Below are 26648 nucleotides of genomic sequence, written 5' to 3'. Positions count from 1 at the left end.
TTTTCAGACTCTCCAAGGCTCAAGGTTACTAATGGTTTTATTACTAAAATATAAAGGCAGCTAAAGGCTACATACAACTGAACTGCTGGGGCCCACCAATACAATTTAATCTCAGGCCCCTTGAATTCAAGCAAATATGTTAATTTAAAGTTTATTTGTGCACTTGGTTGGCCTGTATCTGTATTTGGCTCAAAACAAGTGATCTGAAAAAGAAATATATCAAAATCTATTAATATCTGTGACAAAAAAAGAGCAGTACAAGTGTTCTACAGCATGATCCCTGGTTCAGGAGTCTCCCTGCTGCAGGCGAACCGTGATCGCTGTTCCTGGTCAAAGGGCTGGCCTACAGCGAGAGGCAGAGATAGAGCTGGTTAACGTTTAACCATGCCAGTTTGTAAAGCAGCCCCAGGACAGTGAACCTTTGGAGTTTGATATGATGTGATTACAGAATCACCCCAGTGACACGTTGCCAAATTCAGCAGAATGAGGGTCTGAGTCTTCCGGGTGGTGATCTCTGAAATTGCTCAGGTGAGTTGCTTCTTAAATACCAAATTATGTGATATAAAGAGCCTTGTCAGGTAGTGGCAAGACAAAGACAGTGGCAGTGTTTAAAAAACGCTGTGCTCATTCGTACAGCTCTGTTGCCTGCATTTACACACATAAACACACATTAATTTAACAAATTATTTTAGCTTATTTTTAGCAAAGATATTTCGATTTTAAGATTCAACAGCACAAACTCTATTGTGATAGTGTTCATCAGTGTTTATAATGCAGAACATGCACATGTGAATTTCAGTATAGTTGTAAGAAGGTCAGCTGTAACATGAATCCAGAGCTAATCTCTGCCATTATTAAAATGCTTTAACATATGGTACTTCTCCAACATACGGTATTTGTTAAACATGGCATACTGAACCTCACAGATGGTTTTTAACAGTAGCAACACTGTGTACATGTGTGATTGGTGTGGGGGGTACAGTGCATATGATATTGTTTTTGATTTATGGTCTTAAATACAGAGGCAGGCAGCAAATGTAACATGCAATTGAATCGCAATTACAAATATTATATTCCCTGCACTTGTGCTGCCATTTCAGTCCAGCACAATGGCCTTCAGAACATGTGTATTTAGCTTCAGTCAACATGGGCTGAAAAGCAGCCAGAGATCCAGGCATGATAAGCGCACATCTAGTTATCTTGTTTATGCAAACGGTAACCAGGCTATCCAGAAGAGAGCAGTGGATGGACTACAGACTAATGGAGACCTTTCCGTACTGTCTTAAACCGCTCTCTTTAATGGATTCCTAATGTTCTGCCATCTCTCTTTAATCCCTGACGTTTGAGTTTCAAGAAAATCATCATTTGTGACCCTTCCTAAAGAGTTTTGGTCTCATGCACTGTATTGAATAAAAGGCCACATTTTCCCACTGCAAAAGCGTGCAGTAATAGCATCTTGCTCAGTGAGTCATCTGTGACAAGTCCTTTCAGTCTAGATAAACTCTCTGTGCTTTGCACAAGCTATTGAATTTGCAGAGGCGAACACATTAGCGCTGTCATTGCTGTTGAGATGCATTGTACAATTAATGAAAAGAAAACAACAGAAAATTCAAAAGAGCACATAGACTCCCAGGGGCATCGTGCACCTTTTTTTTTTTAACCCTCTGGCCCTATTCGTTGAGGAGTCACACTTGCCTCCTTTGCGGTCAAAAGTGACCGAAGCCTTGAAAGTTATTTTTTTTATTTTTTTTAGGAAAATCAATGTTAATATATTTTTGTTCAATAATATTTTTGGATTATTATTTACGCTTTTGACGGAATTTTATGATACTATGCAATATTTATAAAATTTTAATGAGCTATTTTCTCCATTAGAATTAATATATATATTTTATTTCTTTATCTATTTACAATTTTTTAATAAATGCAATATATCACATTAAAATAGAGTGAAGGCATTTAAAATCCATTTTTTTAAGTGAGAATTGGGCCATCTGGATGCATTAAAAAATAAAAACTTGTGTAATGTTGCGTAACCTCTTGTATTAGCACCCTGTATAGATAGAGGCTTTTGGATTACCATTGTTTTAAGACATAATTTTTTTTTTAATTTTTTGGGTTTTGCATTTAGATATATTTCTAGTCATTCTAAAAAACTACGTTTTGTCGAGGTTTAGATATTTTTGGTTAGATGAGTATCGGGTTATTATATTATGATTACAGTGAAACATTAAAATCTTGTTAAAAACGAAAACACATAGAAAGCATTTTTGTTACTCAGTATTTGATCATTAAAAAATCTAACAAAATTAGGAATGGATAGTGATAATTCAAAACACTTCAAACAAACATTTTGTAATTAATTGATATTTTATTAAATGTAATTCAATAAATGTTATTTAACATATTTTCAAAATTTGCTCTGTTGCATTCTTACCAGTTTATTTCTATGTATATATGTATACGGTGTGTGTGTGTGTGTGTGTGTGTGTGTGTGTGTGAGCGCGTGTGTGTGAGTGTCTATTTTGCACTCCTGATAATCTAGAGAGTCACCCCTTGATTGCTGCACACTTTTTTTCTGACCAGTGGCTGATTTGTAGTTTGTACCACCAAAAGATTCACTGAGTTTACGCATTTTTTTGTATTTCCCATTAATGTCCTATGTCGGTCATTTCTGACCGTGAAGAAGTCAAGTGTGAATGTTTTTTTTTTTTTTTTTTACCCTTTAACATATCCAAATCATGTCCACAATGGTTTTGTGTGTTCATATTGCTAATGTGACAAAAGTCACCAAAAGTGTCATCTCAGTCCGATGAAGCTAAGATTTTAAAAAATTCAAAATGTAAATTTTTTTGGTCAAAAATGACTGAAGAGGGCCAGAGGGTTAAGGGGTTACCAATGGTAGTTCTCGCTTACTCGATGCACTAGGCAAGATAAAACTTGAAAAAAAGTATATTTTATCAACTAAGGTTTTTTTTTGTTTTACCTTGGACTCAAATACTGACCTTAAACTGTACATAAGTTATCATTAAAGCTTATTGATATACTATTATAATTTTCTTTGTATATTTTTATTTTTAATCTAGTTCAATTTTAGTTATTTTTTATGTCTATATATTAAATGTCTATATATTGTTGTTTTAGTACTCTCTCTCTCTCTCTCTCTATATATATATATATGCGCCAAATAAAGGCCAGCTTGTGTCCATCTTTTATTGAGCCACTTAGAGAGACAATGATCACTGCACCACGGTATCATCCTTGCTGTCATGATTACACGTAGATATTGATGAGCTTTTCAAAATGACTAGCAGTCTTATCACCTTTGACCCCCATTTTGTACTCACACTCCTTTGTTGTCTTCAGCATCTCTCTTTGATCAAGTGAAGCTGAAAAAGACAAAGACAAATAGAAACTACACTGATGATTTTAAAAACCCGTGGCCATGTGATTTAATCATGTTTGATAGCACTTTCATCTTAAAAGAAAGAACCATCACAAGGGAGATCTTGTTATTATTAGATTGAGGTAAATGGGGACTTTTGCTTACTTTTTGCTTCAGACTCCTGCTTGCCTTGCCAGTGAATTTTTCTCCTCAGAAACAGTCATAGCAATCTTGTGTCTCCAACGAGTCTCCAAAGGGATCTCAACGTCTTAAGGTGTGCTCAGATTTGCTCAGTCTGCAAAATCATAGATTTTAATGTGAATTTACTATCAACAAATGAAAAAGAAAAAAAAAGAAAAAATCTCAGAGCTGCTATTTACATACTTGGTTCTATAGTCTAGTAATTTTTATTAATGCAAAGAAATATCCTAAAAAGGAAAGTTTGAAAAAGAAGACATTATTTTGTCTTCTAAGAGAGTATAATATATATATTTGGTCTGGTTTTCTGTAAATTATGAGATAATCTACATTTTTGTGTGAACAATCACTTTAGTCTCCTGAGATCTAAGCTATTTATAGAGCACTCTTCTGATGCTTTTATATTTTCTCTGATTGAAAGAAACAACCTGAAACAAGGTGTGAAATAAGGGCAGGACACAAATGACATCCTGTCGAAACATATTTGACTCAATGATTGTCTGCTGTTTTGATTTGCTCTCTTCAGTTAATAATTACACCACGGTCCTTGACCTGGAGGTGAGGAAAATGTTTTTTTCTCCACTTTTTTGCCAGCGCTGTCCAGCAGATAAAAAGCCAATATATACCCAAAGCTTTCTCATGCAGTTCAAACAGACTTTGATCAGAGACACTGATTAAATTAAGATGACAGATGCCTACATTAAGACCAAATAATCACGTTTCTCCTCATCTAGTATTAGATCTTTGTGATAATTTTTTCTCTTATGTATAAATGAAGAAAATGGCTATTTTCTAATGGATTAGTATTGTTCAAAAGAGCATTGTTGGGACATATGAATTTCTTACCTTTGAACCTGTCTGTGAGAAACATGTCTTCTGGCTGGCTTCTTATCATGTTCAGATTTAAAGCAGGAGTATACTATCTTGCCTTGTCATTTATGTGTGTTTGAACTTTGATTTAATTTCAGTGAGCACCCCTAATTTTGCTGATTTATTGCTGATAATCACTCACAATGGAAACCAATCAAAAATGTGGGGATGGACTGACTGGCACGCAGAAAGAGACTGCGCTGCGCGATCTGATCCAGCGCACAGGATATCACATACACCAGGTAGGAGTTACCACAGCCTCGGGTAACAGGACTGGTGCCACTGTAGGATTATGGAATAGGAACACTTGCTTAATTCGACTCTTACTTGAGACAGAAATTCGTTGCCGCTGGTGCATAAGATCCATTTCTTTGATGTTTTCATTACTGGAGAGATATATCTGTGTGGTTGTCTTCAGCAGTTTTTAGTTTGTAATATAGTGGCACCATCATGTGGTGAAAATGGAAAAACTCCTACATTTGCATCTATGAAAAAAGCAGCATATGTCTATGGATCAGTACAATGACTTGTCCATTCTTGAGGTCTACTGTATAGTAGCAGCATATGCATTTATGGTTTTACTTAGTCCACATCTTAATGTGCATGTTAATTTGTGATATATTAGCGAGTCATCACAGATGTTTTCTCCTCAGGAAAACGGCCAGAGGAGATATGGTGGTCCACCTCCTGGCTGGGAAGGCCCACCTCCAGAGAGAGGCAGCGAGATTTTTGTGGGAAAGCTTCCTCGAGACCTCTTTGAGGATGAACTTGTGCCACTCTGTGAAAAAGTAAGGGGAAAGTGGTAAACTGTAATCATTTAAAATAAATCAATAATGAATTTAACAATTAAGCCTGTTCCTGCAACTGAAAATGTATTTGCTTTGATATTTCATAATGTAACTTTTTTATTTTACACTCTCAGAAATATAGGTACAAAAGCTGTCACTGGGGCGGTACCTTTTCAAAAGGTACAATTTTGTTCCATTAGGTTCTAATATGTACACCTTAATTAATAATGTTTATTTTTTATTTTACAAAATGGACCCTTTAGGTACAAACATGTACCTTTTGAAAAGGGACCGCCCCAGTGACAGCTTTTGTATCTTTATTTCTGAGAGTGTACAGTATTTTTTACTCTGGGGTATAAACAGGCTTCCATAGATAATTCAGTGTGGTGTAGCATTAAAACTGTTACACTTACCGGTCTTTGCAGTTTGGCAAAATTTATGAAGTACGGATGATGATGGACTTCAATGGCAACAATCGAGGCTATGCGTTTGTTACCTTCTCCACTAAACAAGAGGCTAAGAATGCCATGAAACAGCTCAACAACTATGAAATCCGGTGAGTCATTGTTCAAACTAGACATCTTGTAGACAAATCATAACCAAAAAAACTGATAGAAAATTCTCACATATCTTCACACAGGAATGGAAGACTTCTTGGTGTGTGTGCAAGTGTAGACAACTGTCGTCTGTTTGTGGGCGGTATTCCAAAGACCAAAAAGAGAGAAGAGATCCTGGCGGAGATGAAGAAGGTGACGGATGGTGTCATGGATGTCATCGTTTATCCAAGTGCTGCTGACAAGACCAAGAACCGAGGTTTTGCGTTTGTCGAGTATGAGAGCCATAGAGCTGCTGCCATGGCCAGGAGGAAACTGCTGCCAGGTAACACCCGATACAACAAATGATTTAAGCTACATCACATTATATATTATACCAGTGATCTTATCTAAAATCACTCACACTTCAGCTTCAGATGTACCAACGTTTTTGAAAGCAATCATCAGTTTCCAGAGCCAGACAAGATTTTATTGATTTCTCACATGAAGAACTCATGTTGAACTCAAAGATACTTAGTACATTGCCCAAAGAAGATGAGCGAAGGATAAAAGATGAGCCACTGACATGGTTTTCTCTATCTCTTCCCAGGGAGGATTCAGCTGTGGGGTCATCCTATTGCAGTCGACTGGGCTGAACCCGAAGTAGAGGTAGATGAAGACACCATGGCCACAGTGAAGATCCTCTATGTTCGTAATCTGATGTTGCCCACCACAGAGGAGACCATAGAGAAAGAGTTTAACAGCATCAAACCTGGTGAGCTAACAAAAAATCTCTTTAATATTCTGGTCTCTGGATATGCCTCAGGTCACTCCTTCAGTGCAAGTCTTTTTTTTTACACTTTCAATCATATGCCAGGGAAAATCGTAAACATGAGCACTTAGAAAAGTAATTGCACAACAAGCCGCATAATTAAAGTTATCGTTCATGTTGCTAAAACAGAAAAAGTCTGGATGGGTTATGCAACAAAGTTTACTTATTTACTTATTAGAATCCAAATCTGGCTTGTTTTCTTATGAGGTACACCAAAGCAGATATTTTGAAGGAAAAAAAAGTGTTTAAACAACATTGGACACCATTGACTTTCACATTATGGACAAAAAAATATTCTGTTTCTCGGTCTGAACTCTCAAGTAAATCATTTCATTGTTTTATAGGATTTGACAGAATTATTTACAGTGTTTGCTAATCTACAGGTGCTGTTGAAAGGGTGAAGAAGATCCGAGATTACGCTTTTGTTCATTTCGCTCAAAGAGAAGATGCCATCAATGCCATGAATGCACTGAATGGAAAGGTAAGGCGGCATACAGTTTAATTGAAACTCACTTGAATCATTATGAAATAATGCTGTATAAAAAAAAATTCTGATTTTCTTCCAGGTCATTGATGGTTCTCCCATTGAGGTCACACTAGCCAAGCCTGTGGATAAGGACAGTTATGTTCGGTATACCCGAGGCACAGGGGGTCGTGGTGGGACTGTGCTCCAAGGAGACTATGCTTACACCGTAGGCCAGATGTACGACCCCTCAACAGCCTACCTAGGAGCACCAATATTCTACGCCCCCCATGCATACGCAGCCATCCCTAATCAGTTGCGCTTCCCCAGTACCAAAGGACACATAAGTACCAGGGGGCTGGTGCACTCTCCCTCTGTGAGAGGTGGGTAATCTAATTCACTTGTTCCAGAAATGTATATTTAAAGGTTTGACAATCATCTCCAAAGAAATCTCAATCAAGCTTGTGAAGTATCTGCTAAAAATGTAGTCATTCTTACTGAATATATGAAATTGCTCTGATTATTGATGACCAAAATATCCACTTCATATAATTAAGTATAAGTTACAAAATTAATACAGATTAGGCCAGTCTACAATTATTAAAGTCAACATGAAACACTTTTCACATATTTACAATCATAATGTGAAACTTCTGTGAAAAAAAAGACATTAATTGTTTGGATAAAATCAAAAAATGGGTGTTACATATCAAAATAAAAGCAGGTTGGCGCAATAGCCTTGCGGGCAGTGCGCTGACATACAACACCGTTGACTCGAGGGGGAGGGATCAGCCTCCTATCTCTCTTCCACTTTTCTTCCTCTCAGTTCTGATCTGTCTTATCATAATAAAGGTGGAAATGCCTAAAATAAATCTTATTTCTTCAGGCCAGGTGGCTGAAATGAATTTAAATGGGGTTTTGTGATGTTAGCTGAAAAGGAACATTGTTTCAGAGTTAATTATTGTATTTAAAATAAATAATACGAAACATTTTTGGAATAACATGCACTGATGAATGGTGCACAATTAGGGGCACAATTAAGAAAATTAAGTACATTTTTATTTCATGTTGACTTTAAATAGACTGGGCAAATTACTTATGTAAAGTTCTTTCATTATTCTTTTATTATGGCAGTTCAACCATATATTTGCATCTTCATTTGCATGTGACCTTAAAAACAATGTATTTTGCTATATTGTTCTTGATAGTTTGCTTGTCCTATCTAGCATTTGAATTTGTTTTCCATGCCTGCATATTACAGTCCAGTAACAATATTATGTTATTCTGATGGGGTCCAAAAATCAAGTCTATCAAATGCACAAAAGAAATGATCTGGCATGAATCAGAGATGCAGCATCTGTAATGTGCTGGCTTGGAATATATCTACATGATGATCAGTTTCTCTAAACACTGATTGAAACCCAGGTGATTTCTGGTGATTTGATTCGATTTAATGCCTCTTGCATTCCTAGAAATTTACATGAATGTACCTGTAGGGGCAGCGGGCGTACGTGGTTTGGGCGGGCGAGGATACCTCGCCTATGCAGGCGTGGGTCGTGGCTGTGCCACGTACCAACTCAAGACAGACAAACGCCCCGACGACAAACTCTATGACCTTCTTCCTGGCATGGAGCTCACGCCCATGAACCCAGTTACTCTGAAGCCCCAAGGCATCAAACACGCCCCACAGGTACACTCATACCCTCACTGGAAAGATCACTTGTGGATTTTAAAAGGGGAAATTTTTAAAAAAAAAAAAACATTTTTCCAAGGACGATTTTGCCTGTTTTCGCAGATCTTGGAGGATATTTGCCAAAAGAATAACTGGGGACAACCGGTTTACCAGCTTCACTCTGCTATTGGACCAGATCAGAGACAACTGTTCCTTTACAAAGTCACCATCCCAGCTCTGGCTACTCAATATCCAAATATGTATGCCACAACTTCTACCTCAACGATACACACATCAGCAAGAACACTCACATTAACTGTGTCACAAAACCTAGTGAGCTGCCTACTGTAGATCAGTCATTCCCAACCACATTCCTGGAGGAACCCTAAACAGTGCAAAGTTTGCATGTTTCATTTGTTACACTCCTATTTCATGTCTCTACAAATGTACGTTTTTGACCAACTTTTTCCACTTTTTATGTCATTTAGAGCAAGAAATTATTATTATAGTGGTTAAATATATTTGCTTTGTTATCAGCATCTGTTTTGCTGTAGATATTTAAACCTTTATGCTGCCTCAGAAGTCTGTACCTTCATGCACAAATGCTGCCTGCAGAGTCACTGCCTGATAGGGCAGCGAGGCATCAAGTCAGCTGCCTAAGCTTTCTGACGCAACTTATATGTTTTATATGTATTTGCTTTGCTTTGACCATTCTCTGTAGAACCAAACTTCTTGCATGTCACGATTGGTCTGCATTTACTTTTAAAGGCATCCATCTACATTTAAAGCTTTCAAAATCTATTACTTATTATATTTTAACACAATACACTAGAATATAATATTTGCTAAAGTTCAGGGGTGTCAAACTCAGAGTATAGCTTCGACCTTAAAGGGATAGTTCACCAAAAAATGAAAATTCTGTCATTAATTACATTAATGTCATTCCAAACCCATAATAATTTTCATTGTTCATCTTCGGAACACAAATTAAGATATTTTTTGATGAAATCTGAGCTCTCTGACCCTCCTCTCCATTTTGGAGAGTACCCCAGAACGTAATCAACATAATCAGCGTTGTTTAAGTTCATCATAATGCGTGCGCTGTCTTCTGAACATAAACAACGCTAATTACGCTGATTACATTCTGGGGTACTCTCCAAAATGGCAGAAGACAGTAACTCGGGGAGAAGAATTGCTGAATAAATTATTTACATTCGTAACCTGAGACACACATAAAGTATTCTCGTAGCTTTGTTAAATTACGGTTGAACCCCTGATGTCATGTGGACTATTTTACTGATGTCCTTACTACGTTTCTATGCATTGATAGCGGTAATATCCTTGCTGTCTATGAAGGGTCAGAGAGCTCTCAGATTCCATCAAAAATATCTTTATTTGTGTTCCGAAGATGAACGAAGGTTTTACGGGTTTGGAATGACATGATTAATTACAGAATTTTTTGGGTGAACTAACCCTTTAAATAAACGCACATGCTCCAGCTAATCAAATCCTTCAGGCTTATTTGAAAACTAAAGGTAGCCTATGTGTGTTGGAGCAGGGTTGGAACAAAACTCTGTATGACTGTGGCCCTTGAATTGCTAAGTTTGATGTCCCCGCTATAGTTTATAATACATAAGCTATATACAGTAAGTAGTTGTGATTGCCATTCAGGCCGTTAGAAATATGAGGCTACGAGAACGTAGAAATACGTAGACAGTCGGCGTGCATATAGTCCGTGTATTACACAAGAATAACCAATAAAAGTCAGAGCTCAAATGTGTTACTTTAAGACGTTACTTTCTTAGTTAGCACGGTGTCTGTGTAGACAGGTGCCAGTGTAGCCATCAGACATCAAATTATCAGACATCAAAGTTTTGGGACACTGCAATAAATACTTTTCAGTCTTTTAAGTCATGTAGAAATTGTTGCATTGTATGATAGGCACTTCACTTCTTATGTTATTTGAATGTAAACCTAACTCACCTCCTCACCTCTATTTTTAATAAATTAATCTATTTTTAGAAATCTATACATTTTTCAACACAATATTTTACCACTGATGTTCTCTGTGTGTCCAATCAGAAATCCGTTTACCCCCGCCAAGCTCTGCGCATCAATGGATGAGGCTAAGCTGCACGCGGCCGAACACACGTTGCAGATCCTTGGTGTTCAGACAGAGGGCGCTGACGCTTCCGCTGCTGCGGCCGTCGCTGCTGCATTCCCAGGTATGTGAGGTCTGTAAGACTGCTACTTATTTCACCGTGATTCTAATTCTGTTATTATGGAGTAAGCACATACTAGGACAAATATTTTAGTCTATTAATTACTCTGTAATTTGACTGTGGCATAAAGATTTGTTTTAAACCTGAAACTCATGACTAACAGCAAATATTAATAAAATTATAATAATTATAATTGTAAATTATAATAAAACTGATACATAATATCAATTTTGTTAAATAAAACACATTTATATTTAATATTTAGATGTAAATATTAATGCCATGTCTCAGGGCTTCTGCAGGTTTTACGAAGGCAAATGTAAGAATTTTTAAGAACTTTTAAAACCACATAAAAAAAATGTAAGGAATAAATTAAATGAAAAACTGTGAATGTAAATGCATTGTATTAGCAACACTTCAAAGTTTGATAATACAACTTCCAATAGATCTCCATTACTTTTTCATACATTTTATGACCACACTGCAAAAAAAAGTTTGATAATATTTTTTTAAATAGGTTTCCATTACTTTTTCATACATTTTATGACCACACTGCAAAAAAATAAAAAGGGCTCAGAAAAATCAACTTAATTCAAAGGGAAAACAAATTTTCATTCATTAACAGATGTTCATCCTTGTTTTAAGCCTAACTTAATTTAATTTTGTTCAGCTTCTCAGATAACATCATGTTTCATGTTGAATTTATTCCTCAAATAAATGTATCTTGTTTTAATGATGTTTAGTTATTTGTATTACAAAAAAAAAGGAAAATAAAATAAAAAGAAAATGAAAAAGAAAAAGAAAATGAAAAAGAAAAAGAAAGAAAGAAAAATATTGCAATATGGCATCCAATGCCAAGTCTTTATAAATGTAAGATTTTCTTTTCTTTCGTTAGGCCTTAATTTGTGGAAAGGCAAATTACGATCTTTTTAAAACCTGCAGTAACCCTGGTATTTCTAGAAATATAGATACTCTGTTTCTACTCTGGATTAATTATCCAAACCCATCCATTTTTATTTATTTGTTAATGTCTTTTAGATTAAGTGGTCTTGTTATCTGATGCCCACATATGTGCATTCTAAGGTTAAGAAAACTTTTTTTTTTTTTTTTTTAATAATCCATATGGCATTTCAACAGTAATTCTGACCTGAGTCCATTCCTTTTATTTTCACAGGTTATGCAATTGCCAGCACCACTGCTTCCCAGCTGAAACAGGCTGTTTCTCTGGGTCAGGACCTGACTGCCTATGCAACCTACGAGGGTTACCCTGCCTTTGCTGTGGCAACCCGTGGGGATGCATATGGAGTGTTTTAAAACCTTTAACTAACAGTCTCTGTAATGTCAATATTAATCTGTTCCATGTATTCTGTCATGTCTATTGGTTAGTAGTGATTGTATGTTTAGAGTTATGATAACTTTATTTCTTCCCAGGTGTTTTGAGCATTTTTGCGATATTGAAGAATATGAGTCATCTTTTGACTTAACTCAGGAAGAGGGCTGCCTGAAGGCTGCCAACAACTCAATCCCAATCGTTTCCAAAAATGTCACATTTTATGTTTTATTGCTGTTTTTCAAGGCTTAAATTCCCTTGATTTAAACATGACTTGTGTCATAAATTGTAGTCATTCAGAATGGTGACCTTCTTTTCCCTTTTTTTTTTTTTTTTTTTAATGTCTAAATTAGAATAATTCAGGCTGGACCATTGTTCAATGCTGCCTGCTGCCTTTGAACAATCGCCTTTAACAATGAATCATTACAATTGAATGTAATTTCAAAACACATAGTAATATTCCATTGTGATAAGTCTTATCCAGACATTTACTTTAGTAAGATTTGGTATTGTATTTAAAGTGGTTTGTTTTTGTGTTGGTTTTCTTTCAGTATTTACGTTAACACCTAAGTATAGAGAGTTTTAACAGATTAAACCCATTCATACTCTTTTGTATGTTTCTGCAGGTTTAGTTGAAACTTTGTATCTGGTTCGTTTATTATTAGTTTTGCTATATTTTATAAGATATTTGCAGGCTTGCTACTATTTTCCCACTTAATACATTTTCTAAGTGGGCAATGGAAGAGCATTGTTTAAAAACACATGGACACATTTTTTGTTAAATATGAAGATGCCTTAAAGGTGACAGTATTAAAGTTTGTGTAGCACTTAGAACTTATTTTTATACCTGACTTCCAGCTCTGTTTGGAGGAACTTTGTTATTCGATCATAGAGTTTTTGAAATTATTTATTGTCTAAGTGATCGGCATCAGATCTGGAGGGAGAATTGAACGGGCATCATCAGGACAATAATAAAAAAAGATGAGATCTTCATAGTGCTACAAAGAAAGAGAGTTGTGAAAATATAATTCTAATAAATCAACTAACCATCAATAAATCAAATTTACTTCTTGACATGTCTCCTGCCTTCTTTTTTGCATTTGTGGCACATTTTAAATGATCATGAAACCCTAAAACACATTTTGACATAATAAGCATATGTACAGGTTGCACATTCTGTAGTTCCCCTTCATGAACTCGAGCTGCATTGAGACACTTTGGGGACGCCTTCAGCGTGACCACGCTCTGAATCACGTGTGTAATCAGTCCAATGAATGAGCGAGATGTCACGGACGGGGTGATGTAGCGACCAGAAAGCTATAAAAGCAAATGCAGTGGAAACGGTGACAGCTTCTGTCATTCAGTAATGCTCTCTCTGTGTGTATGTCTTATTTACCGTTGTCTGTCACTATCTCCAACAACTTAAGCATGCCTAAGTCAAAAGCTAAGACAAATAAGGGCGATGATGAAGGCAAACATCATTACATAACGGGCGGGAATACACACAGCCTTTGTGTTGTTTGCTTGGGAGTGAAGCATGCTGAGTCAGCTCTCAAGGGGTCTAACTGTCCACACTGTGAGTGGCTCTCACTGTGGACGCTTCGCTCCCAGGGGCTCTCTTCGAGGAGGGAGCCCTCCGAGCATTCAGGTCCCACTGTTGTTGAGGCAGAGGGGCAGCGGCAGTCGTGTGAATTGCAAATGGATCTGGCGGAAGTAATGGAGACAGGCGAGTCACAGAGATAACTCATGCAGCAGCCAAGTTAAATCTTGATTGCCCCATTGAGAAGTAGGTTATGTATGTAACCCTAGTGCCCCGAAGGAACGAGATGCTGCATCTCCTGCCATACCTCGGGCATCCCTGCAAGCGCTTCCCTCATTCTACCAGAAGCTGTCACTGTTTCCACCGCACATGCTTTTATAGCTTCCTGGTTGCTACATCACCTGTCCTTGACGTCTTGCCCATTCATTGGACTGATTACACATACAATTCAGAGCGTGGTCACGCTGAAGGCATCCCCAAAGCGTCTCAATGCAGCTTCTCGTTCCTTCGGGAAACTGGGGTTACATATGTAACCCTGAGGCATTCTTTAGCAAACTTTAGTATCACTGTTTTTTGTATAGGCTAGCTACTTTTAAGACCAAAAGTCTTGGGGATAATCAAGATGTTTTCTGGCAAAACTGAGACAAGCCTTTATGTTCCTTTTGCTCAGCAGTGGTTTTCGTCATGGAACTCTGCCATGCAGACCATTTTTGCCATTCTAATTCTGTTATTATGGAGTAAGCACATACTAGGACAAATATTTTAGTCTATTAATTACTCTGTAATATGACTGTGGCATAAAGATTTGTTTTAAACCTGAAACTCATGACTAACAGCAAATATTAATAAAATTATAATAATTATAATTGTAAATTATAATAAAACTGATGCATAATGTTCATTTAGTTCAATAAAACACATTTATATTTAATATTTAGATGTAAATATTAATGCCATGTCTCAGGGCTTCTGCAGGTTTTACGAAGGCAAATGTAAGAATTTTTAAAACCACATAAACAGTGTTAATATACAGTCACATTTTTCATGGGCAAAAAAGACCATTGTCAACAGCAGAAGAAATTTTTAAAAAGAAGTCACATTTAAACCAAGCATCTTTATGTTGGCCAGTGCAGCAAAATCACATTTTTATGTTACAAAAACTACAATGAGATTTTTTTCCCAAAACTCCCAAAAGTGTGGACTCCTTTTAAAATAATTGATTTTGCCCATAAATTGGGCCAAGCAATGGTAAATGTGACCGCACCTTTACAGTACTGTTTGTACATCACAATTATTGACTTACCACTTTATAGACAGGGTTAACCTGCTATGGTGTCAGGTGGTGCTACATCTGCCACCGGGTCCTTCACTTGATTAAAAAGTTTGTCTTCATCAAAGAAAGGGGGTTCAGGACACAAATGACTGTAAGGCAGCGGAGTGTTACGTGAGGTATAGCTTTAGCCAGGCCTCTGTAGAGCTGGATATAAAGCCGAGAGAGTGTGTGGGTCAAAAATAGTGGAAGTTCCCTCATATCGCTGGATCTGTGCGGATAGAGGAAAAAGACAGACGCGTATTTTTGGGGATCACTGATGTACCTTGGAGCACCATGTACTGTAAATACCATGCCTTTTTTATGTTTTTTCGAAGTGTTTTCTAGTATACACACCTGATACTCTTCATATGTTGTGATGTAGTGGGTGTAGATGTTGCACAGACCAGAAATGACCACTTCTGCATTAGCCAAACACTCTTTCACCTCCAGCTCCTGTGGAAATCATGTGAAATGGTTATGATGTCTTTAAAAAAATAAAAAAATAAAATTCTGTACCCCTGAACAGTTGTTCGGTAACACATTGTTTGAAGGACAAATTTGCACTATTATCTAGTTGCTTATTAGTATGCATATTACTAGCTTATCAGCTGTTTATTAGTACTTATAAAGCACATATTAATGCCTTATTCTGCATGACCATATTTTAAATCTCTTAATCCTACCCCATACAAACTTAACAACTAATTAAAATACTAAAATACAATTATTTTTCATTTTAATAACATAATACAAAATTACTATTATTGCTGTATTTTTGATCAAATAAAAGCAGCCTTGGTGAACATTAGAGAGTTCTTTAAAGTCGTTAAAAAGTCTTAAATATTCCAAATGTTTTACCAGTAGTGTATGTGCAATTCTCACCTTTTTGACTGCCTCTCGTATCCTCCCCCCTGACATGGTACTAGAACATAGAAGACAATTTGGAGTAAACCATTTTGGCTAATTATAGAGCCACTGTTTTCTATATTAACCTTTCCTAACAGAACTCACGTAAATTCTCCTGGGACCGCAACTATGGCTACAGAACCAATAGTGATGATCTGAACATCCACAATGGCTCCTTACCTTGTATGAAGTTCTCTCCTCCATCAGTAGTACCAGCAGCAAAACTGTGGCCCAGAGCAGGTTTACACGTCCGTCCCTGATGACAGAAACAGTGTTGGCATGAACTCCACAATGATTTGAGAGTTTTCTGGTTCATGTTAAGCTCTACAGACAGCATCTGTCACGTTCAACAGATGGCTGTAGAAAATAATTTTCACTTTTTTTCAGATTGTAAAAACAATACAATACAAAAAAAAAATAAAAAAATTATTGATGCACTTACAATTTGGACACTTTGGAAATTTAAAAGCAGAAATGTGAGTTTAGACATACAGGAATTATACACTACAAAATGTGTGTTTTTGATTTGATAAATTGTCTTAAATTGTACTCAGTGTGAACAGCAATTTACGAATCTTTATGTTTTTGTTAAGTGAGTTTACATAAACGTGACATCGAAACACAATTTTGCACAAAGTCTAAATGCATATCTAAATGAACATATAATTACCTAAATGCATGTATAAAGTCAAAAAATTACAATTTGACTGTTTTCTTACAGTTCACCCAAAAGTGTAAACTTTTATTATAATATAAATTATTGAATTATTCAATATAGAACATTTCTTTAAAGTTGCTTTTAAAAGTGCTATTCAAATATAATTTACTTGACTTCTATTTTAGAACATGTTCCTGGTCTCATTAGCTGTATTTTATGCACAGGAACACTGTACTCACTGTATGAGTTGAGTTCAATGGGACAGTCTCATCAGTCATGTTGACCCACTGATGTGCACCGTAAATGGCCCATGTAGCTCCTGCTTTGCACTGCTGTACAAATTGACTAGGTAAAGTAATGCACTCACACCACAATCACTGATACATATCAGGATCAAACAATATGACAAATGAGACAAACCTTTGCTTTTTTGTACATATTCTCTCCTATGCAGTTTTATTTGTTATATGTCTACTACGCAGTCAGTTATATGTAATCGCGATTAATCGTTTGACAGCACTAATATATATATATATATATATATAGTATATCAATTTTACATATCGTGTCTTTAATACCCCACATATTGTGTTTAAAAATGAAAAAGTAAATTAAAGGTATTCTTAGTACAAATCTATAGTAAGCGCTGAACAATCCTGTTAATATACAGCATGTTTATAATAATAACTCATCCCACCAATGAGATAGGAGCTGTTAAGGTAGTCACACCGAGAATGTTGGGAGATGAATCTTCAAGGTTACTGGAGGAAAAGCTGGCTACAAAAGGACCCTGGAGGTACACAGAGTGTAATGCATTAGTGCTGAGCTTTTCATTCTGTCCCTGAGTCAAAAAGTCTATTAAAGATAACTGCCGACATAAGCAACAGAAATTTTATCTTCTGTTTGATTTATAGGACAAACAGATCTTGCATAATAACAGCATTAATTAACATCTTCAATAAACCTCCTCTGTGTTTAGAGCATTCTCAGGGGTACTATTGACTTTATTGAATGGCAAAATGTCCTTGTGAACTCTTCAAGCAGATGACAACTAATAAAGACAATTAATTAACCTTGTAGATGGGGCTCAGAGGGAAAGGCTGTAATTAAAAGGTTGACCTTTTACCCCACCGGGTAGAAAGCCAAAGTTTTTCTCTTGCTCGAAGGCATAGGATGTGTAGCCGAGCTTGTCTGAGCTCACCATGCGATTGGTGTTTTTCATACTGATGGGATGAACAGCAAACCAGCTGAGGACAGATACATAGCCAATAAATGAATGCATTGCATTTATTATCAATGTATTTGGTGAAGTCAGTTACCTTGAAGACAATAAGATCTTGCTATGTTTGCACTGAAACTTAAGATTTTTCAGAGTAAATGGTATATTATACCTGAGCAAGCCCATACCATCCCTGTCCAGATCAGTGAATTTCATGATGACAATCTGTTTGTCTGTGTTGAATTCATATCTGAGTTGGAAACAGGGTCAGAAATCCATGTGCTGTGACTTAGAGCTGTATTACTCAGAATATCTTGTTTTGTGTTCAACTAGTTGTCCTTTATTTATAAAAATTCATCCAGGTCTCAAATTCCTGTGTGCTATATCAATGCTCTGAGGCAGAGGATGGAAAATATAATTAATGACATGCTGAAGGCATTTACATGAACTAATCAAAAGGGTAAACGTTTACATGCTAACATATCAGAAATGCATTTCAAATGAGAGCAGGCCAGTAAAGCATACCTTGACTATTCCACTGACAATGGCTTGTATAGACGGCCTTTACTGGTGATCATAAAGAGGGTGTAGTGGAAATAGCCGCCCATGCCTGAATGTGTGTGTGTGCCACTCATGACCACACTGACCTGTCTGTACAGGTCTCTGTATTTTGCCTTAAGCTCTTGCGTAATCTGAAATGGTTTGGGATGATGATATTTAAATTCACCCTCATAATGCAATTCTAATGAGATTTGGCCAATATTGTGAATAAACTTTACCTCATGTAAACATGATCAAACTGATGCGATTGAAGCTCATTAAAGCTTAATCATAGGAATCATAATTGTAAAATTTGTGGCACAAGATGATTTTAAATTACAATAAAATGGCATGTAAACACTGCAGTATTGGATATAAAGTATATGTTAACACAGTCACAAAAAAATAAAAATATGCCAGAAATGATCATAAAGAGAAAATCTAGTCAGATTATAAGATATGCGAGATCTTTGTATTAATTTTAGTTTCTCAGATTTTTTAAATTCTACATTTTATCTAGAAATTTGATTTAATCATTAAAAAAAAAAGTCAACTGGTATAACATAATGGAATAAAATAATAATAACAATAGAAAATCCTGACAGCTTTATTATATTATTTAATTTTAAAAAATCCAATAATATTTTTTCAAAGTAGAAAGTATGTGTAAAAACATTTTGAAAAGCTTTTGTAGAATATAGAAAAGTGTTATAGAATTGTCAACTCATAAATAATACAAAAAAGTACTAAACTACTTAACACACACTAAATAAAGAGCTTTTTAATAACAATCTAGTACTATATATTCAGAATGTCTAGTACTATATATTCAAATAATAATAATAATAATAATAATAATAATAATAATTATTATTATTATTATTATTAAACGTGTTCTTTGTATTTGTGAAATTTACTAGCAACTTTCCTTCACTGGGTCACTGACGATCTATGTGTGTGTGTGTGTGTATCATTCCATTTGGGGTCATTTATATATATATATATATATATATATATATATATATATATATATGTATATATATACAGTGCCCTCCATAAGTATAAGTAAAGACAAAATTGTTCTGTTTGTTGTGGAATCAAGAAATCTGTAAATACGATTAAAAGATGAATATGAGACAAAACTACAAAATGTCTCATTTTATTTTTGGGTGAATTAACACAAAGATGTTTTACCAGCTTAGAAGATCAGCACTTTTAGAGTTTCATCTCCCTATCTGATGTGAGCATAAGTATTGGAACAGTTGCCTCACAGGTCTTTCTAAGTGTTCAGCTGTGTCCTGTTGCATTAATTCTTCAGATTTAAAAGCAGGGAATGTGTCTTATCAGTTATATCCATTACTTCTGCATTCTAAGTCTTGCATTCAATGATGACACACACAAACCAGGATGAAGACGAGGAAGCCGACTCTGAAAGAAAAGCAAGCAATTTGGATGCTAAAAGAAAAGAGGAAGTCAATTAGAACTTTAGGAAAAACAAAGGGCATGGAGAAATCAAGAGTTTGTAAACTACCGGCGACATCAGCAACCAACGACGACCTGATCGGCTGAGAAAAACAACAGTAGCTGATGACAGACAAATCATAATAGCTGTGAAAATGAACCCTAAAATACATGTCTGTAAAATCACCAACAACCTCCAGAAAGCTGGGGTGATGCTCTGTCAGTCTACAGTCCGCAGGAGAATTTGACACAGAATTACAGAAGCTACACAGCAAGATGCAAACCTCTGATAAGCACCAAAAATAGAATGGCAAGATTATTCACAAATGTGAGCCAGTAGAGTTTTGGAACTGAGTTGATGGACCAATGTGACAAAGATTAACCTTTATCTAAGTGATTGGAAAGCAAACGTGTGGAGAAAAAAGGGAACTGTGAATGATCCTAAGCATAAAACCTCATCTGTAAAGCTTGGTGGAGGTGGTGTCATGGCATGGGCATGCATGGCTGTCTCTAGAATAGGACCTCTTGATTTTAATGATGACTTAATGTATGATGGCAGTAGCAGAATGAATTTGGAAGGGTACAAAATCATCTTGGCTACCAGTATTCAAGAAAATTACACCAAACTCATTAGAAAGCACTTCATATTGGATCAGGACAATGACCCAAAACCCTGCCAGTTCAGTCAAGGACTTTATCAGGGCAAAGAAATGTAAAGTCTTAGATTGCCCAAATCAATCTCCAGATTTAAATCCAACTGAACATTAATTTCACCAGCTGAAGACAGAAACTCCCCAAAACAAGCAACAGTTGGAATTGGCTGCATTAAAGGCTGGGGAAAGCATTTCAAAGCATAAAACCAAGAGTCTGGTGATGTCTATGGGTTGCAGACTCACTGCTCTGATTGTATGCAAGGGGTTTGCAACTAAATATTAGCATTTAATCTTTTACATCTACCTTAAATTCAACTGTTCCAATACTTATGCTCACATCAAATAGTGGGATGAACTCTAAAAGCGCTGCCCTTTTTATTTGGTAAAACATGTACAGTATGTGTCGAAAGACCTAATAATAAAATGTGACATTATGTAGTTTTGTCGCATATTCATCTTTTAATCATATCTGCAAATGTCTTGACTCCACAGCAGAGAAAGCAATTTTGTCTTTACTGTTCCAATACATATGGAGGGCACTGTATATATATATATACATATAATTCAATGACCATTGTCAATGGCCCACATGCTATTATAAGAGAAGTGCTTTTCCCTTGACTACAGAAGAAGAAACCCTGAATAATGTGTGTGTGCTACCTCTAGCCTCAGTCTCTGAGAGACCATGCCAGTGTCTGCAGTGATGAACACCACTCTTTTACTGCCATCGTCCATGATGAAGGCTCGGCTGAACAGACGTGTATGGATCCCTCTCTCTGTCTGCTCAGTTTAGTGTGCGCAACCCATTTTTTCCCACAAAATAAATAACTAAATAATTAAAAAAAAAGTCAGCATTCACAAGAATCTTAAAGGTCTTTGACATTGATATCTGTCCTTTATCATCACATCTGATACGTCATAATCATTATCAGTTGCTAACAACTTATGAATATCAACTTCCAGCTATAAGGCCTCACCAATAATCAAACAGATCAAAATCTAAAAAATCAACTGAACAGAAAGAGATTGAGAGAAATGAAACTGACCATAGGCAGATCGGCCACATGCCCGGTACAGTCAGCTCAACCCACACCAATCAGATAAGTGTTCTCTGGAGGATGCACTTCCTCTGGTGCACAAATAATTCGAACCAGACATGATATGATTTTATGAATGAAAACAATTACATTGAGATTCAAAAGTCTGAGTAAAAAATGTTGCTAAATGTAATAATACTACACTTCAAATGTTTGGGGTTGATCTATTTTTATTTGAATATTTTAAAATAAGTGTTTTCTATTTTTATATTTTTAAATGCATTTAATTCCTGTGATGGAACAGCTGAATTTTCAGCAGCCATTATTTCAGCCTTCAGGGTTCAGAAATCATTCAAATATGCTGATTTGCTGCTGAAGTAGCATTTCTTCTTGTTATCAATATCAAAAACAGTTGTGCTGCTTCATATTTTTAGGGAAACATTCATACTTGTTTTCAGGATTTTGCACACAACATCTCTGCACTAAATACATGGGAAAACAAAATAACTGGCATTCCTTATTTAAAAAAACTCCTGTAAATTAAGTAGTAGTGTTACTTTACTGGTTACTTTGAAAAAATTATCTGATTACGTAACTTGCATTACTTGTAATGCGTGCAAACCTGCAACACTGCTTACTAAAGCAATTATGCATAAGTGCATGCAACTACCTCTAAATCAAACCCAAAATCCAACACTAAAGTATGAATAATATTACACTGTATGTAAATGTATAATTACACTGTAACAATGACACCTTAAAATAAAGTATAAATAAAGCAATTGATATACAGTATTTGTCTACGAAAATACTTAAAGTAATTACTTATTTTTATATCATGACAAATATTGATAATTCAGACTGTCTATACGGACATGGTCAATAAAAATAAATAAAAAATAAATCAAATAATGAAGCGAAGCTGTTTTGTGCTGATATTTTGCAATTTATTTGTTTGTCAATGGATGAACACCTCCTACTTTTACATCACAATATAGCAGCTTGTCGTATTGGATGGTCAACGGGGCAGTTCAACTGTTCTGGCTCATGGAAAGGATGGATCGGTTCACATCTTTTTGTCAGTCAAACCCAGAACACCCCAGAAACCCAGATTTCAGTCAGAGCCATAAAGCACCAGCTGTCTGAAAAACAAACAACGTGCCAAAAAAACGATTCCAGAAACAAATACTAAATATAACAGAACAAAGACATAAATAAATAAATTTTGAGAAATGGTTATGGACAACAGAATTAGCTTTGCTGACATGGTCATGGAAATACACTTTCAATAGGAACAGTATTGTTACAGTCGAGCGACGAGGTGAGTTCTGTTTCAAGCATACAGGTACGTGGTTCAAAACACTGAAATGTTCTTTGAACAAACATAAAAACATTACTACAGCTGACTGTCAGACCACTGTTCACCATGAACTATTAAGGCACTGAGGAACATTAGATTATTCAAACGATAAACTTCATCTGTAGCTCTCGATGTAAAGGATCATTTCAAAAAATAAACCTTCTCTGACAGCAAGTGTTGTTTAGCAGACTACTAGAAAAATGCAAGGCTGTACAAACCTGATTCTTGTTCCTTCCAAACAGAAAAATGCACTTTTTATAGTTTGTCAAATTGCTTACTTGAGTTAACAAAAAATAGCTTGAAAAGATGGCTTCGTGCCTGTAAACAGGGGCAAAGATACTGAAGATACAAAGAAATAACTTGGCATTTAGTTTGCTGGCTCATCTTTTGTGAATTTTGTTGGTGCAATGCAGGATGATGCTACGGGCCAACGCAAGCCCAATAACACAAAATCACTGACATGTGCTCAGTTTTACATCCAAAACCAATCCTGTGAGGACATCACAGAGGAATGAGATACTTTGGATGACTGGTTTTTGTTAATTAAAGGGATCAGACACAACTTCAGGCTTGTTTCGGCACTTTGGGCACATATTCCAAATGTAGCATTTGCACACTGGTCAGTCTGAGTCTATCCGTGTGTACTTCACGTGGCCCCAATGCAGCGATCGCCATGAGAAGGGCTTCTGGTAGCTGCGTGGGACGACAGCACGAACGTTGTTTTCCAGGTACTGGAAAAATCGGTACCACCATACATGGGTGAAAAAGTTGGTCTGGGACGTCTCTTTGAGAGCCTAGAAAAGATACAGATGTAGAAGGTTAAATTAAACCATAAAGAGGTTGACAGAAATCTGAAAGGAAATTTTAGCAAAACACAGACGTACTTGTTGGTTGGCCATTGTGTGATACCACCAGAAGAGACGTGTGGTGATGAAGTAGGCCACAATGACATCAATCGTGTAGTGGTCATGAGCAAGAAGGATGCAAAACACTCCTATTGCACTCAGAGCCCAGCAGCCCCAGTGGTACCACCAGAACCTTCTAGGAGAATCTGTGAGGAGCAAGAAAATCAGGGGTCTTATAATATAATGTAGAAAATAAGATTTTGAGTCTACCTAATAGATAACCAATGACATAAGGCAAGGGTCGGCAACCTTTTGGGTAAATTCTCTGATTAACCGCTGTGCCACTGAAATCACCTCATCTGAAGCACCTCGGATGCACGGTCATGCGAATGGTTTGCCGGAGTCACACGCATCTGTAGATTATACCTCATCACCAGCTGTGTGACTATGAGGAACGATTAAGTTCAAATGTATGCTGCAATGCAGTTTTCCCTATTGCTCACATGCCAGTGATTTTCCCTCTGCGTGCCAATGTTGGCATGTGTGTCACAGGTTGCCGACCCCTGAAATAAGACAAAAATCTACTAACAGCAAGTACAACTTACATGAAGCCGACTCAAAATGTATTTTGAGGACCATTAAGATTTTTTTGCACTGAAAATTTCAGCACATTTTTGCCCAAACTATCAAGGCTGTAATGTCGTAAAATAGTAAACGATTACAGGTTTAGATACAGAAAAGAAATGGAAGTGATACATACAGTAACTTAATAATTTTAAGCACAGGTACTAAACTTTGCAAATGAGCCAAGACTATCAAAATGCAAATCTTTTGGAATGTTTACAAAATAAAAATAATAATATTAATAATAATAATAATAATAATAAAAATAATAATTATTCAGTGTCTCAAAAAAACAAAAACACATTAATTTAATACTCAAAATATATGTAAACTCTTTCCCATATATCAAACACTTTTGGGACTCAATATTGATAAACATGAATTTGACCCCTACTGAACCACTGTAGAATGAAAAATGGATGAAAAAGTGAAACTTACAATGTACAATGAATATATTTTGTCTGAAAACATTCTAGAGTAACATATATGTTGTTTTGTTAGAAAAGGAATATGTAGGTTTCATAAATGTAGACTTTTTGATAGAGACGTATTTTTATTTGTTAGTGAATTGTTTTGAATGTAATGATTTATAATACATAAGTTATTCTCAAATTATGTGTTCTTATAAATGTTGCACTATATATTCAAATAATTATTATTTTTTTTCCCTTTTTTAAGTTATATTGATGGACAGTACAGTAGAGAGTAGACAGGAAAGCATTGGATGGAGAGAGGGAAGCGGTATCGGCAAAGGAGCACAAGATGGGAATCTCGGGTTGCCCCGATCACAGCTGCACTATAGCGGCGCACTAACCACGAGGCTATTGGCGCAGACTTACGTTTTCACTTTTTTTTTTTAAGCTTTCAATTCACCTGATCCAAACTGACCCAGAAATGCAAAAATCACAATCATCTAAAGCAATAAAATTCTTACACTTTTAAGTGCATCTCAATATCCAAATACTTTTCGGTACCACTGCATAATCAAAACGTGTGCTTCAACTGTCCACTAGGGGACGGTGTTGTCTCTGGTAAATGTGAGTTACTCACACTCCTTCGTGAAGAGATAAGTGAGGGTGAGCATGACCGTGTGGCCGCTGTACAAGTAGTCTCCACACATGTTATGAGAGCCCGTGATGGTCAGACCTCCCCCTGCAATCATTTTCATCACCCGCCGCATCTGAGATTCCCAGTCACCATGCAGCTGCCAGAAACAAATCACAAGCATTAGCATCATGACATTCTCCTATAATTCATTAAAACCTGTTTTCATACACTGCTTGTCTCATTTTGTTTCTTCAAACTCAGCATGTGTTCATATCGAGAGCATACATCAACAAATAAGCCCTTTGAGACTTAACAAAAGCAAAAAATGGATCCCAGAAAAAGTTATTGGTGTTTTCGTCTGGGCTTTCTTTCAGTAACTACATTCAACAGGAAAGCAGATTCTAATAACAAGAGTGAAAGAGTTGCTGGGTTGGATAATAAGTGTTTCCTGCAGGTCCTGTGGTGTGGATTTCCTGCCTTGTGTAGCTATTGTGTGTGTTCCCTGCATTTCATCGACCATATTGAATCTCTCTCTCACACAGTTGTGAAAGGATCACCAGTGGACTGTCAGCATGGTAACACTAGAGTTACTCTCTAAACAATCATTTCATTTCACAATAATATTGCTAATTTTTCCGGTACGTGCAGATTTTTTCTGAAGATTCATGCAGTCCGGAAAGAGGGCCACTGATGGGGAAAACAGTTCCCCATTCTTTTCTATGAAGAAAATTACACATTTTCAAAAGTTTTCACTATTTGACATTTACTTCCCTTATTTTCTTATTTAACCCTTAAACTATGCAACACAATTTTGAGTTTAAAGGGTGGTTAATTGTCATTTCACTTTTTTAATGTTAGTTAGTGTGTAATGTTGCTGTTTGAGCATAAACAATATCTGCAAAGCTGAAATGGAGATATAGGGCCCTATCATACACCCGGCGCAATGTGGTGCAAGTGTTTTTACTAGTTTCTCCGACGCAGTTCTCATTTTCCCGTCCTGCACCATGTTGTTTAAATAGCAAATGCATTTGCGCCCATTTGTGTGCCCATGGGCGTGCTGGTCTAAAATAGAGGTGTGTTCGGGCGTATTGTTGGATTTTGAGGAACTGAAAATAGACTGCTTTTTTGTTATTTATAGAGCACGTAGGCGGGT

General features: G+C 36.3%; 2 protein-coding genes and 1 pseudogene across 6 annotated transcripts in view; 1 reads left to right on the top strand and 2 right to left on the bottom strand.

Moving 5' to 3' along the window:
* The first annotated feature begins 376 nt into the window (after positions 1–376).
* Positions 377–13367, top strand: LOC109099489 (APOBEC1 complementation factor). Of its 4 annotated transcripts, none has more exons than XM_042735010.1 (12): positions 377–528; positions 4552–4695; positions 5107–5241; positions 5667–5797; positions 5882–6120; positions 6385–6549; positions 6990–7087; positions 7173–7452; positions 8566–8759; positions 8865–9001; positions 10824–10966; positions 12138–13367. In XM_042735010.1, the coding sequence occupies exons 2-12, from the start codon at positions 4597–4599 to the stop codon at positions 12275–12277; spliced, it is 1761 nt and encodes a 586-aa protein (XP_042590944.1). In that variant the 5' UTR covers positions 377–528; positions 4552–4596; the 3' UTR covers positions 12278–13367. The 4 variants fall into 4 exon arrangements, with proteins under 4 accessions (XP_042590944.1, XP_042590943.1, XP_042590945.1 ...); XM_042735009.1 differs by having other exon boundaries at positions 8542–8759; XM_042735011.1 differs by having other exon boundaries at positions 8542–8759; positions 10824–10975; positions 12138–12274.
* Positions 13368–15115: 1748 nt separating this feature from the next.
* Positions 15116–22281, bottom strand: LOC109099179 (annotated as a pseudogene).
* A 268-nt stretch (positions 22282–22549) lies between these two features.
* LOC109099488 (phosphatidylcholine:ceramide cholinephosphotransferase 1-like) overlaps positions 22550–26648 on the bottom strand; it is a 32065-nt gene continuing 27966 nt past the window's right edge. For both annotated transcript variants that reach the window (XM_042735007.1, XM_042735008.1), the window contains exons 4-6: positions 25499–25652; positions 23864–24030; positions 22550–23773 (exon numbers count right to left, since the gene is read on the bottom strand). In XM_042735007.1, the coding sequence (XP_042590941.1) occupies positions 23600–23773; positions 23864–24030; positions 25499–25652 (495 nt within the window). In that variant the 3' untranslated portion in view covers positions 22550–23599. The remainder of the gene's footprint in view (positions 23774–23863; positions 24031–25498; positions 25653–26648) is intronic.

Source organism: Cyprinus carpio, chromosome B12 (assembly GCF_018340385.1).
Source record: "Cyprinus carpio isolate SPL01 chromosome B12, ASM1834038v1, whole genome shotgun sequence".
NCBI lineage: Eukaryota > Metazoa > Chordata > Actinopteri > Cypriniformes > Cyprinidae > Cyprinus > Cyprinus carpio.
The sequence above is the reverse complement of the archived record's forward strand: the minus strand, read 5'-3'. Positions and strand labels throughout refer to the sequence as shown.